The sequence below is a fragment of the Kryptolebias marmoratus genome, linkage group LG13, assembly GCF_001649575.2.
Source record: "Kryptolebias marmoratus isolate JLee-2015 linkage group LG13, ASM164957v2, whole genome shotgun sequence".
Taxonomy (NCBI): Eukaryota; Metazoa; Chordata; class Actinopteri; order Cyprinodontiformes; family Rivulidae; genus Kryptolebias; species Kryptolebias marmoratus.
In genome coordinates this window covers 14,026,095-14,040,613 of record NC_051442.1, presented here as the reverse complement: position 1 = coordinate 14,040,613, position 14,519 = coordinate 14,026,095, and the positions used below count along the sequence as shown (strand labels likewise).

General features: G+C 40.8%; 1 protein-coding gene across 5 annotated transcripts in view; it reads right to left on the bottom strand.

The window, feature by feature from the left end:
* LOC108245238 (serine/threonine-protein kinase PAK 3) overlaps window positions 1-14,519 on the bottom strand; it is a 38,514-nt gene that overhangs the window by 2,828 nt on the left and 21,167 nt on the right. For 4 of the 5 annotated variants that reach the window (XM_037979131.1, XM_017431982.3, XM_017431985.3 and 1 more), the window contains 12 exons: window positions 11,540-11,733; window positions 11,320-11,420; window positions 9,344-9,497; window positions 9,190-9,227; window positions 6,038-6,100; window positions 3,929-4,084; window positions 3,670-3,844; window positions 3,185-3,248; window positions 1,699-1,747; window positions 1,476-1,588; window positions 256-373; window positions 64-163 (listed from right to left, as the gene is read on the bottom strand). In XM_037979131.1, the coding sequence (XP_037835059.1) occupies window positions 64-163; window positions 256-373; window positions 1,476-1,588; window positions 1,699-1,747; window positions 3,185-3,248; window positions 3,670-3,844; window positions 3,929-4,084; window positions 6,038-6,100; window positions 9,190-9,227; window positions 9,344-9,497; window positions 11,320-11,420; window positions 11,540-11,711 (1,303 nt within the window). In that variant the 5' untranslated portion in view covers window positions 11,712-11,733. The remainder of the gene's footprint in view (window positions 1-63; window positions 164-255; window positions 374-1,475; window positions 1,589-1,698; window positions 1,748-3,184; window positions 3,249-3,669; window positions 3,845-3,928; window positions 4,085-6,037; window positions 6,101-9,189; window positions 9,228-9,343; window positions 9,498-11,319; window positions 11,421-11,539; window positions 11,734-14,519) is intronic. The other variant, XM_017431986.3, reaches the window with a different exon arrangement.

The window sequence follows — 14,519 nt, the reverse complement described above, 5'->3', positions numbered from 1 at the left end:
CGCCTCATTTGCTGTACTGCAACTGTAGAATGAAATGCAAAAAAACTAAAGAACAAAACTTACTAAGCTTGACAGATCCGTCCATACCCAGGAGGATGTTGTCACTTTTTATATCTCTATGGATAACCTGGTTGGAGTGTAGAAAGTCCAAAGCTTGGAGACACTATGAAGACAGAGAGAGAAGTGTAGAGACCATCCCATTGTGACTAAAGCTGTAGTGCGCGTTCCTGCTGATGTCTGAACTTGGCTTCTTACCTCTCTGCAGACTGCAGCAATCTGGCCCTCGTCCATGCAGGTCTCAGTCACCACATCTGTCAACGAGCCTCCAGCCAAATACTCCATCACCACCCACAGCTCGTCTCCCACCAAGTAACTAATGAAAGAACGAGAGAGCAAAAAGAAGCAGATAAAAGGTTGAGTGTGGCTATGCATCCAACAATGAACTTTACAAATTTCTATCAAAAAGTAAAAAGGTTGCATCCTTTGATGTGAAGTTAGCTCCAAACTCAAAGTAGGTGAGCAGAAATGTTACTGAGGAAAGCTTTGAACAAAGCTGAAAGGACGGTAAAATAAAACCAGAGCTGAGAGACACAAGACATCGAATGAAAGCTTAGTAGATCTGAACGCTGCTAAAGTTGTTTTTTTTTAAGCAGCAGGTGGCAGCACTGCCCCTTTATCTGAGTTCAAACCACGGTTAAAAGGGGGGTAAAGCAGAGAAAGATGCCAGCAGCAGCAGAAGAAGAAGAAGAAAGGGAGAAGGAAGCTCAGAGGATTCTTCAATGTCATTACAGCAACAGTCTGATAAAGCTAAAATTAATGCAAAGTCAAGAACCAGCAAGGATACACTCATACTGCTCGATGAATTCGTTTTAGAAACACGGAAGAAAAATGAATTTTCAATTCATTCTTTGTTACATAAAGAATATACCTGTTTCATTCACCTGCTGGAGCTTAATGTTGTGTTATTAGTAAGTGTTAGGGACTTTTTGTTTGTCTTTTATGTGTATAAAGTTATTAAATGTCTGCATTTTATAAACTGTAATTTCCAGTAATCGCTGCCATTCTCTTTTTTTTAAGATGGTAAATAAGCTGCATTCTTACAGCGCTCTTCTGCTCTTACTGACCTGTCAAAGTGCATTTAAACTACAAGTCCCATTCACACACACATTCACACCAATTCACAGCTCGGGAGCAACCTGTCTTGCCCGTGAACACATTTTGGCACGTGGCGGGGGAAGCCAAGATCGGACCAACTCTCCATTTGGGCCATAGCCACCCCTACCGCCCCAACAGCCATCTTTGGACTGAATTTCTTTCACGTTTTTGGGTTTTTAGTTGATTGAATAAGCATAATAAGCAGAATCATACAATCGCCTAAAATATATCCAGACTTAGAATTCCACTGTGTGGAGATTCAAAATTAAAACGACACCTTGTCAGGGTTTCCACAAGCTGTGTGCGCGTGAAAAACTGACCTGTCCAGGTAGTTCACGATGTTAGAGTTTTTGTTTTCCCTCATCACCAAGATCTCATTGATGATCAACTCTTTCTTGGGCTGCTGCTGCAAGTTCATCTGTTTGATGGCCACCTGAAGATGAAGACAAAACAAATATATTCAGAGTAACGCACTTTGAAAAACATAATAACGACGCAGGGAAACGTGAAAGCTTTAAAATGAGAGGAAAACTCTGATTTTACCTCTTGACCAGTTGCGATGTCGATGGCAGTGTAGACGGTGCCAGACGCTCTGATGAAACGAAACACAAAAACACATCAGTGATGTTTCATGGTAAAGGGGCAGTTCAGATGTTTTTGAGGTGGGGTTCTGAGGAAAGGTTATGAGCAGTTATCACCTTACCCGGACTGACAAGCTAATGGCTAGTCCGAGTGGGATCAAGAACAAAGATTGCTGCCATCTTTAAACGACTCCAATCTCATAAATATCTTAAAAGCTGATGCAAAAACTATTTTATAAACCTTTATGTTTAAGTCAATTTCAGATTATACAGTTATTCCAGCAAACACATTATGATGTTCCTGCAGAACGTGCCCCAGCCCGCAACAAAAATGCTACAGCTAGATGCTGCCGCCATTTACTGCACCTGCAAATAACCTCAAACATCTATGTAAATAATCAACTGACAACAGTGTAAAGGTTTATAAAATGCTAAGATAAGTCACTGATACTTTTGTTCATACTGCCATTCAACTGCTATCTACAACAGGTAAGATATTAACTGTTCATAACCTCATCGCAGAAACATATTTAGTAAGATCTAAAGTTTTGTTTTAGGAGAAAATAAATGACACAAAAACCAAAAAAAAAAATAGCACACAGCAGCTATTTTTACGTTAATACAGACTGCGGCTACTTGAATTATTTACAGACAACATTAAATTGTCGCACAATATCAGATGATTAATTGGCCGATTTGTGCTGACAGGCTAAGACTGCCTTAGTGAGACCCACTCACGGCATATTTCTAACTCTCCACAGTCTTGTGATTCGTCATAATGAACTCTGCTGTGATTAAAGTAAACAGTTCAGTTTAAAGGCTCAAACTGTGAGTCTGAACAGCTGGACTCTATTAAAACGATGACACCAACAGCTGAAATCAAGATGATATATAACTGCAGATTAAAAGAGTACAGAAGGGTTTTTAAAAAGGTTTTAAACAGTAACTTCAATTTTAGTACTTATGAGCACAATAGCTAATAAATTCAGTGGGTTTTTTTTGTTTTTTTTTTGCAGGTCTGGATAATAAAAAGGTTCCACTGTAGATTTAAGCCTCTGCCTCTTCCTCTTTCCTCTGTCACACGCTGTAAATGATGAAGTAGAGTTCCTGGTGGCGGTAAATTCACGATAACCCGGCAGAGAGCAAATACAGTTATCCTCTGTTTCTAACAGAGACTTCCTGATCCAATATGGAAATACTGAGGAGGTCTGAGCAGATGACAAGCACAGATGTGTCATGAAAAGGCAAAAAATATATAATATTCAGCGAGGTCAAAGGAGGGAGAAGGTTGAGCTGATTTGTCTCTGGGCTTCTTTTTTTTTGGATACAGTTCTCATTTCCTGTCTATAAACTTTGCTCTCAGGTACTCGACCCCGAACGCTACCTCCTTTCTGTGTAAAACTACAGCTGCCCAGCTCAGACGGACTGCTCCTGACGTTCAGACTTACCCTTGTCCTATTTTCTCGAAGCGTGTGTACTTCTTTTTGGGATCCCCCACACTCACAATGCTCCCTGAGTCAGAGAAAGCAGATACATAATGAATGTTCTTTGCTGCATGAGCCTCTCTGGCTCAGCATACCAATCCTGTTTCTCCAATAACATTCCAGTAATTTGGGTTGAAGTCACACTGCAGGGAAGAGAGAGGTCTAGAGAAGGCCAAAAACTGGTTGAAAAAAGTTAGTTTGTTTTTTTAAATGCACACATTAGTGTTCCCTTTTCTATCACTAAATACCTTCAATGTGCAAAAAATATGTAAAACAAGAACTAAAATCCAAACATCTAATTTGCTTTCTGAACCACAACACTGAATAATTCAGACTGAACACACAAACATTATACTGTCAGTTGAAAAAAGTGGATTTAGCATCAATATATTGCACAGTAGACTCAATATCTGCATTTTTTTTATTTATGCATGTTTTATGACACTTACTGAGTCTCTCCAAAATCTCCTCATCCGTCATTTTGGACTTTTTCCTCTGCCGGTCAGTGTGGCGATACATTGTGTTGGAGGTATTCTCTGGCTGCACCTGGGACTCCGGTGGAGTCAACACTTCCTTCACCGGGGTGGGGGGCTTTGGTGGATCCATGACAGAGCGCGTGTAGATCTGCATCGCAAGGAGGAGGAGTCAAAACGTGACACCTGCAACGGCTTTTGAATGATTTTCAATGACGACACCCCACGAACTCACTGATTTGGTATGCTCGGGTCGAGGGGCGATGACCGGAGGCAGCTCGTCGTCATCGTCCTCATTTTCCTCCTCCTCCTCCTCTTCCTCCTCCTCCTCATCCTCCTCCTCGGACACGGGCGGAGCGATTGGGGGTTCCGTCGTCGATGTTTTGGCACCCTGGGTGGTAGAAATTTCAATAAAAATGGGTAAATGAAAAGAGAACGTGTGGATGCTCAGATTCTTCTACAAATGAAAACGGTTTGATCAGTGGGTGGGAAACGGCTTCAAACCCCAAACCAGCCGTGTGTTATCGTTAGATTTAACCAGCAGAGGTTAAAGGAGAAGTTCGGGACTTTTGAAGCGGGGTTCTGTGACAAGGTTATGCACAATAAACATCTCCCCTGTTGTGGACAGCTGTTTGATCGGCCCCGGTTTGGAGAAATTGAGTTTGATTCTGACTGGACTGACAGGCTAATGGTCAGAGTGAGGGCTCAACCAAACTAACTAAAACAATTCCAGCTTTTAACAGTTCATAGCACTTTATGCTAATGTTTTACAAACCTTTCCACAGCAGTCAGTTTCATACTACATGGTTATTCAGGCAAAAATGTTATGACATCCCTACAGGACCCGCCCCAAGCTGCTTTGTAAGGGCTACAGCTAGCTGCTACTGCTGCTTTATGCTCTTTCAAATAACCACAAAGCTCCATGTTTATAACCATGCAATGTGAGATTAATGACAATGTAAAGGCTGATAAAATAGCAATTGATTTTGTAAGATCGAAGTTGTTTTAAGACGGCAATGATTCCCTTTGGTCTTGGCCTCACTCTGACTAGTCGTTTGCTCATCAGGCCGGTCAGAATGAAACTCTACAACAGGTAAGATATTAACAATTCATACATCTATCCACAGAACCTCATTTCAAAGGAACTAAACCGTCGCTTTTATATATATATACATATATATTTATTTATATATATATATATATATATATATATATAAAAAGGGGTATTTAAATGAAACACACACCAAACTCAAATGACTTCAGACTCAAGTGTTCATCATACTACAAAAAACGTATTAAAAAGTAAAGATAAATGTGATGTTACTCTGTGAAAAAAACAAATAAATTGGGAGTTAACCATCAGGTCGAGTTTTGTTAATTGCAAAGGAAAGCATTATGAGTCGAGTGAAGGCCAAAGAGGTAAAAGTGAGTTTTCATTCAGTGCAGTTTATCTGAGGGAGTCTGAGATGTGGGGGGCTGGGAAGGTGCGCCATGAACCAGTCATGAGAATGAATTTTTGAGCAAAGTGTTTCATTTTTCACTGCGCTATAGGAGACGATATTCTGCAACAGCGTAAGTGCGTAGTTTCTCCATGAACTGCAGACATCCTGCTGATATGGAGGATACGTCTTAATGGGTCTGATTAATAGGTTGCCTGCCTATTTAATGTGTTAAACAAGCCACCCTTTTTTTTCCCTCATCCAAGAACTTTACTTGCCTTGGATCATCATCTCCCTCTTATGGGATGGAAACACTTCATCTGCTCACGTCATGCATTAATGAAGCAGTGCAGCTTAGCTCTGGTGTTTTAAAGGGAAAGAGTCTGGCTGCAGGAGAGTCCCAGTACTTCGCTCATACTGGGCCTCTCAGACGTGCTTTAAGGAAGACTGGGCCAAGACTGCAGTGCAGAAAGTGCCTGTGCAGGGTTTTTTTTTTCTCTTTTTTTTTTTAAGCGTCATGCATTGATGTCTAAAATGGCGATGGAGCTACAGGCACGTCATTGGCAGCGTGGATCAAACTGTTAAAGGTATGAACTCGAACATGCAGATTAACAGTCATCGCGACCCTCGATGACACGTGCCAGTGTCCTGACATTTCAGTCACCTTCAATTTAAACAAACAAACAAACAAAATGCTCTTCCTCAGAGTAATAAATATATAACATCCAAAGCTAATCCAGCTAATCAAACCCCCCATGACATAACTACAAAAAAAAAGAGCGGTGATGCCTCTGAAATCGAATATTTGCGTTATGCAGTAATCAGTAGTTGGTGATCAAATAGTAGAATTTAGCTTCAGGCCAATGCAGAGATACATCATGTGGAAAGTAATATGGAGGAGTTACCTTGTCAAATAATGCGCTGCAGGTTCTAAGGCTGACAGGAGGCCCAGAAGACAGCAGTCGGTTCTGAATGTGGAGGTTGAAAACGGGAGGATTTACTCAAAACAAACCCACAAAGTGTGTAAGACTGAATTTCAGAGGAGGGTGGGGGTGAGGGGGGGGCAGGGGGTAGCAACTGAGAAGGTGGACACTTCGTCTCTACATGAGCCCCTAACGCAGCACGAGCAGAGGACACGACGGGGACAATCCTAGTCCCTGACGTTTTACAGGCCAGAAGAATATGTGTCTTCAGATGTTTGGTGTAAAACCTATGACATTTATTTTGAAACTGCAATGCTGACTTTTTATTGTACTCCAGAGTCGGTAGTAAAATGTTGACATAATTAGACTTATTGTCTCTCGTCCTGCTGTCTTCATTCTGCTGCTTGGTGAAAAACTTTTGCATTTTGTAATACACCTGAGATCACTAAACTGTGCAGAAAGGCACCATTATGGCAACTAAAACTACTGTTTTCACTTCAGCAACATGCATTTTTTTTACTCCTTATTTAGTCTACAGGCTTTATACATCTTTAATGTACTGCTTCTTATGAGTGAAAATAATAATTACCAACACAAGAGATGAAAGAGAATCGCTTCTTGTAAAATAAATAACTGGCTGCGCTCATTGATACTTTAATTGTTTAATGAAGAATTGTTTACCAAAGAAAAAACAAGATAACTTTTTTGGGGTTTTGTACACTTGTCTTGAGGACTAAAACCCAATTAAAGTGACTGCTCAGATGTTTTAATGTGGGGTTCTGTGGAAAGGTTATGAACAGTTAATATCTTACTTGTTGTAGATAACTGCTGGGACAACTTCAGTTGGGAGAAACAGAGTTTATGGATTGGATTGACGAGCTTGTTGCCATCTCTAAACTGTTTTGCTGCAATTTTAAAACCTAAATCTCAAAAATCTCATAGCGGTTCACCTTCATAAACCTTAACATTGCTGTAAGTTTTCTGGTTATTTACAGGCACAAACAGAGACTGCAGCAGCTAACAGTAGCACTTCCTGTTGGAAAGTCGTAGTGTTTCTGCTAGAATGACTGTGTAATTGGAAAGGTTTATACATTAGCGCTCGCTTTACCTGCTTTGAAATTTTTGAGATTAGGTCTATATGAAGATGGCGGCAGTTTAAACTGTTCTTAGCACCAGTCTGACTGTCGGTTAGCTCATCAATCTGGTCCAAAATAAACAACATTTCTCCAAACTGAGGCTGCTCAAAGAGCTACAACAAGTAAGACATTAACTGTTCATAACCTTCAAATGATCAAAACTATCGTTTTAAGACTGCCTTGATGCTGAAAATGTGAAATTTGTGGGTCATTTATACCCAAGAGTTTTGTTTGGAAAAAAAAAACTAATATAAATCATAAACATGATTAAAAATGCACTTCAACTAAAAAAAAAGAAAAAAATCTTTCATAAACAATATTTTTTTACGATTGTGAATCATTTGGAATAGTTATACAGTGAACAGATAGATAATAAAGTTGATATTTCAATTCTAAAACAAATAAGTCCATAAACAGTGTTACCATCTGCTGATCATCTGTTTGATAAATGCCTCAAGTGGGTCAAAACTGTATGGAGTATTTCATTTGAGATCCATCAAAGATTCGTGCTGGAGAAAACATCACTGTGGCGTTTTAATGTTTTATTGTGAACACACGAGTGATGAAATATTGATGACAATAAGTCAAGTCAAACCTACACACCTCTAATACACACTGCTCACTGTTGAAAACGATCAAATGTAACTTTACTGATGTGTTAAAAGCAAAAACAGTTCAGGAAAACACAACAGAGAGGCTAATCCCTGAAAACAAGCACCAAAATAAAGAGCTTAAACTCATCCTTTACATTTTGTTGCCAATAAAACGGCACAAATGTCCGCTAGAAATTTAGCGTGTTAGAGTGAACATCAAGAGTTACATAATTCTACATAAATGCCAAAATATTAAAAGTTGGCTTTTGGTTTGTTTGACCGGACCAGAGCTTGGATTACAACACATGATATCTCTGTAGCAATATGACAAGATGAGACGTTTTATCTTAGCTCAGAGGTCAAATCAAACTTTGAAATCTTTAAATATGACAACTGAAGCTTAGTTTCAACTACAAACATACATCAGCATGCAGATATTAACGTGTGCCACAGTCGTTCGAAGTAATCTGTCAGAGACAATCAGGAATGTGATGATGGTTTGCCTCATTCTTTAAACCGGTCTTTGGCATCCTTTCTATTCTGTGAGCTCGGGACTTCAGAATCACTGAAGCCAACAGCTGAGTCACCTCTGCATGCTGCTGAGCACCGTGACGGAGATGCTTCTGAAAGTAACACAACCTCTCAGGCTGACTGCCACGCCCTTCTGCCCTTCACCAGCCCTTTCAAGCAGCGTCCCCCCCGCATGGAGTGATCCCAGCGGAATCGCCCCGAGGGCAGTAAATCTAACTGATTCCACTTCTCCTTCACCCAGCGTGCAAAGGCCTGAGACACGGCACAGATAGCCGAGGTCAGCCCGGCAGGGGGCTTTCTCTGTGCAGCTGAGCCTCCAGTAATGATTGCCCGAGCGCACTTTAAAATCTAGCAAAAACGGAGCGGAAAATTAAACAATAACCAGCAACACCTCCCTCCCTCCCTTCTCTGTTGTCACCAGTTCTATGAATGAGTTGCAGAACTGTTTGGCACGTCTGCAGAATTCAGGGAATCATGCCATTTGGTGACGGCAGCGAGCCTCTGCAGGGAGACACTTCAAATTGGCCTAACAGAAGAGGAAATCTACGTGAAAAAAGGATGCACCTGAAAGTGACAGCGTCGCATCGCAGGAACCCCCGGAAAGTGTCCGTGAAAGCAAGGTGAGCAGCGTCTTGTGGTCGGATAAATACGGTTCGATACGCGGAAATAAACTTGCAAACTGTTGCTACTTACCTGTTAAATAAAAGCTCTGTTCTAATTACAATTTCCTGATAAGCTCAGAAAGCAAAAGAAAATACCGCCCTCATAGTGACTTCGGCTAAGGATGAAGCATAAAGGTAACATTTTAGAAATGAAAATGGCTATTTATATCATTTGCAGTGACCAAGACAGGTTTAGATTTACAAGAACTCACCAGAGTGTTTGCTGCGATGTATCCATGCGCTGTCTTGTCTGAAAAACAAAGGAAATATTCTTGTGCTTCAAATCTTTACCATTAGACACAAATAATTTTAACGGTTCTGTTAATTTTTAGACATTGGGAGTTTTTGTCTCATTTGAGAGCTTACCTCCCGAGGTGAAGCTCATGTATTTCTGATTGTTCACGGTCTCTTTGGAGTCGTAGAACTTCAGCACGTCCAGCACCGCCTGCGGGTTCTTCTTCTGCTCGAGCTTGGTGATGTTCGAGGTCTGCAGGAGCCGTGCCCACTGCTCCGGGATTCCCTGGACAGACAGAGACACGGCGGCGTGTTCGACGGGGGACTGTAGCTCGAGATGGAATAATCCAGTTTGGCCTCGAGGAACGAGTGCTGGGCCTCGATTATAGATGTACGGTAAATGTTTCTGATGACCGCCGAAGCTGGAAATTTCATTTTTTAAATTCCTGACTTCCTGTATTAAGATAGCTGGTTGTGTAATATGTCTAATCTGCAACAGGATCTGCAACTTCAGAAAAGTTGCAGATCCAGTATAAGCTGTTTTCATTCTTACGACTAATCTAAAAGTAGCACTGACTTCCTTTTCTCACTCTCAGTGGACAGTAAGAAAGATCTCTGGTATTTTAGATCATGCCCTGCCACAGATGAACAGTTAACAGCAGTTTTCTTTCATGTTGTCACTGCTTTTACAATTAAACCTAAAATGCTGCTAAGAGACTAAAAGATTCAGAGTCAAAAGGGAAAAGATGATACTTGGATTGTGATCCAGCGACAGATCCTCTGTAATTTACTTGTTCCCCTTAGAAAACTGTGAAACAAGCTAAAGCAAAGTGCTTTTTTTTTAAAAAAAAAAGGGTTCATATGGGGCTCTGTTTGCCACCAACGCGTAGCTTTTACGAGTGAACAAGGAACTACTTGTCGCTGATGTCGTTCGTGGCCCAGGCCAAGCATTTGAAAGTCAAATTCCCCACAACATATTATCCTTAGTGTAAAGGTGGGTTTATATGGGCCTGAAAATGAAACTGGAATTGCAAAAGAAAAGAAAGAAAGAATGAAAAGTACTTACAGGCCTAAATGAGGACATAGATATAGTGAAAACCTTTAGGGTTTCATAATTTAGCCCCACTGTAAGAACATTTGTTTGTGCTTTATTTCTTATTTAACTAATAGAATTATAACGTAATTTATTTTTTACCAGCAGGAGACAAGGAGAGCAAAATTATTCTGCAAACACCAGAAACTGGAAAAAAATAAGAACTAAAAACAAGTTAATGCAACGTCTGTAATGTCCTGGGTGATCTTTTGAAGCTGGGTTCTGTGAAAAGGTTACCTGTAGACACCTTTACCTTTGACCGACCGCAGTTTGGACAGTTTAATTCGGACCGGACTGATGAGCTAACGGCTAGTCCGAGCAGAGCCAAGACCAAAGTGGACTGCTTCAAAGAAGTCCAGTCTTAAAAATTTAGAAAAGCAGTTCACGCAAACACTATTTTATAACCCTTTAAAGTGCCATCAGTTTCACACAACATGGTTACAGCAGAATTATTGCTATTTTCCTGCAGGAAGTACCAGATGTGATACAGCTAGCCGCTGCTGCTATTTCTGCTTGCATCCCCAAATACATATTTTTTGTAAATACTATGAACTCCAAGATTTACAGCAATGTAAAGGTTTAAAAAAAAGCATTTGAATGAACCATGATGATGTTTTTGTTTTAAAATGGCAGCAGGCCCACCTGGACTAGCCATTAGCTCATCGATCCAGTCAGAATTAAACTCTCCTACAACAGGTAGACTAATCCTTATTCACAACCTTTCCACAGAACTTCACTTTCAAAGAGCTGAACTCTTGCCTTCAGACACATAATAACGAACTTTAACCACAGAGCGGATTAAAGAAGTCTCAAGAACCAAAACTTTTTACCACCAACTCATTTTTCTGATCAAGTTAACACGTATAACTAATGTGGAGAAGATACATTATTAGACTATCGCTGCAGGGATTTATAATTCCAAAGATCAAATGTTGCTTTCTGAAGGGAGAGTGAATTTTAGAGGCTCATCAGTTCTGATTTATGCACCTGAATGTCAGGTGAAAGTGATACTTACTGTGAATTCTCCCGTTACGGCATCGAATCCAACATGAATGGTGTGCTCAAAGTCTGAGGGCAGGGATATCTCAGGGCGTTCCTTCTCCTTCTTTTTGTTTGCTACAGAGGGTGGGAAAATAATGGATTAAAGCCTGATTTCTAATGTTTGCAAACACTGGAGACTTGTGTATCTGCGTGCCGACGCAGGGGCGACCATGGAGGAGGGGACAGACACTCACTTTTGTCTCCCCCGGGGAAGATGGAGCGCAGGCGGGCTTTCTTGTTTTTCTCTTCAGGAGCCATTGGAAGCGGTTTGGATGCGTGATTCACTGATGAAGAGTCTCGGGAACTACTGTTCATTCTCAAGGGGGGGGCTGGTGGTTTCTCTTCAATATCGACACTATCAGACATGTTTAGCAGCACTCACAAGGTCCTGGATGGAGAAAAAAAAAGAAAAAGATACAGAAGTTTAGTGCAAAACAAGTATGTGTGTGTGTGTGTGTGTGTGTGTGTGTGTGTGTGTGTGTGTGTGTGTGTGCTGCAAAGTGTTGAAAATACAGTATCAGTAGACTAACTTCAGGGAAGAATTCAGGAATTTTGATGAGGGGTTTTGTGCAAAGCTTGTGAATAATTAATATCTTACCTGTTGTAGGTAGCTCTTTGAGCGACCTCAGTTCAGAGAAAAAGATTTTAATTCAGACCGAACTGATGAGCTAATGGCTAGTCTAAGCAGGACCAAAACCTCAAAAATTCCACAGCAGTTCATCTGAACGCTATTTTATAAAGAATTAATTTCACATGACATGGTTACAGCTGCCAGCTACAGATCTTCTGTAGGAATATCACACTATTTTAGCTGAAAATAAAAATATAAATACGTAATGTGATTTTAATAGCAACGTAATGACTTTAAAAATAGCTTTCACACGAACCACTAATAAGTTTATCAGTTCAGAGTTGTTTTAAGATGGCAACCATCAACTTTGGACTCGCCTGAATAACTCATCAATCTGGTCCGAATTAACACGTATAACTGAGGTCGCTCAAAGACCTATCTACAGCAGGTAAGATATTAACTGTTCATAATCTTTCCACGAAACCCCACTTCAAAATATCTAAACTATCCCTACAAAAAGTTCAACTTCATTTATGTGTTTTTATATTAACATCAAAACCAACTAAAGGCAATGAATCCCTAATCGATTTCTCTCTTTTTTTTAAACCCTTTGGTAAACAATAAAGAGAAAAGCTGAGGATGATTATATTTGTACAAACAAAATTATTAGTTTTAACTGTTAATAAACAAGTTTGCTCCTGACTTCAGTGTAAAATTGATGATTTAACTAAGAGTTTTCCTCAGACGATGGGTCTTGTGTCACTGGCTGCAGAATTTAAAAAAATAAAAAATTCGGGGACCTATGTGGAGCGTGTCACACGAGTTGGGCTGAAACTCCACTGGAGCACAGAGTCCGGTGGGCCTGCTCAGCTGTGAAGAACCGGGACACGACTCCGAGAGAATGTGGCATGAGGAAGCACTTCTATCACTCTCATCTTTCATCTTCCCATCCCGCCACCGTGTCAGACTCCTTCACTGCCTCGCCCCGAGGCCAAGCCCATCATGTGATACGCAGCACAGCCTTTGCAGAAAGCGGGACATCGAGGCTGCCCCCCCCCCTTTAGTGGAGACCTACATTCGCAAACAAAGACGCGCTCCTCGCCTCTCAAACACCGCCTCTGACAAATTCCACATTCGGCTTCTCGGTGGCCTTCAGGATTTTATATAACTGTCGTCCTCTCAAGAGAAAAATCTGATAGTTACATCTGATAGTTGTTAACGTCCCAAAGGGGCTGGGTTTGAATGCAGGAATGAGATTAGTGGAAAGATGTAACATGATAAGAAGCCATAATCTCATCAGATATGTCTCCAATAGCAGTAACATTACACAAGACTTTTCCTCCTCTCCTGAACCTCACTTTTCATGAAACACTGACCAGAAACGCGTCATTTCCTCAGAAACCGGTTTAAGTCGGACAACAGAACAAACACGGAAACATTTCTGTCTTTTCTAGAACGCTGAAGAACGGTGTTACTCCGCTGCGTGTCTCCACCTGCATTTCCGAACATTTATCACAATAAGCGTGACACCTTACAGAAAAAAGAAACGGCCATTTTCTCAGGTGTTCTCTGCTTGAACGATAAAGTCAAAGTTCATTCCTGTCAAAACAGGCAAAATCAGAACGCCTATTTCTTTAAGGCAAGTCCAAGATGTGCGACGTTTCAACAAGACCAAACACCGGTCCAAGAAAACAAGAATCTGTATTACTTTTGGTGTGTAAAATAAATTTTAAGGCACCTTTATTCTGTTTTATTAGTAAGGTGAATTAGAGCGGCACTGTGAAAAACGTGTTCAGATTCTTTTTGTTCATTAATGACAGCATGAAGGCATTATTATGGTGAATGTAAACCTGCTGGACCTCTAAAGTAACAGGGCTAGTTGGAAACAATTTTCTGAATCTAAACTGAAACTAGGAGCAAAAACAAATCGCACACAGTAAAAAAAACAAACAAAAGAGGAGGCAACAATGAAGTGTAGGACATAATAAATATAAAGATTAAAAAAAATTCCAGCATGTTTAATTCCCAGGAAATGGTCTGAATCACCATTTCCCAAAGCAATTTAAGCAACAAGTGAGTCACTCCACGCAGCTTGGCTAACAAAGGTTATATTTCTTTTATCCTTCTTAGCTGTAAGGACCTACGGACCCTGAACAACCAGGCAGCTACTGATCAACGTAATCTTATAGCTCAATGATATATTTCCAGTTATTTTTATGGAGATCTAGGGAGATATACCGGTGCTGGGGGTGCAGCATGTTGGGTGATTTCCGAAACAACGGCAGAAAACTGGTTCTTTCGGGTTGTTTGGGCGCGCCATGAAAAAAACAACAAAAAAAACCCCCAGCAAACCTCCGCTGTTTAGAAAGGAATTTCACAATGTCGACAGACTCCGGCGACAACCAGCCACTAATCATTCTTCCACAGGTGTTCCAGTTTCCCACTGATTAGACCAGCCAGTACTTAAGCAGCAGGCGGGGATCAGATCTTCGCTGGAGCATCGAACCTTCTGGGTTAGATTCTCCGCCTCAGCGTCTAACCTAATTTATGCTCCTTGTGTTAATCACGATCTCTGTTTGTGCCTACGACTCAGGTTTCTTGCC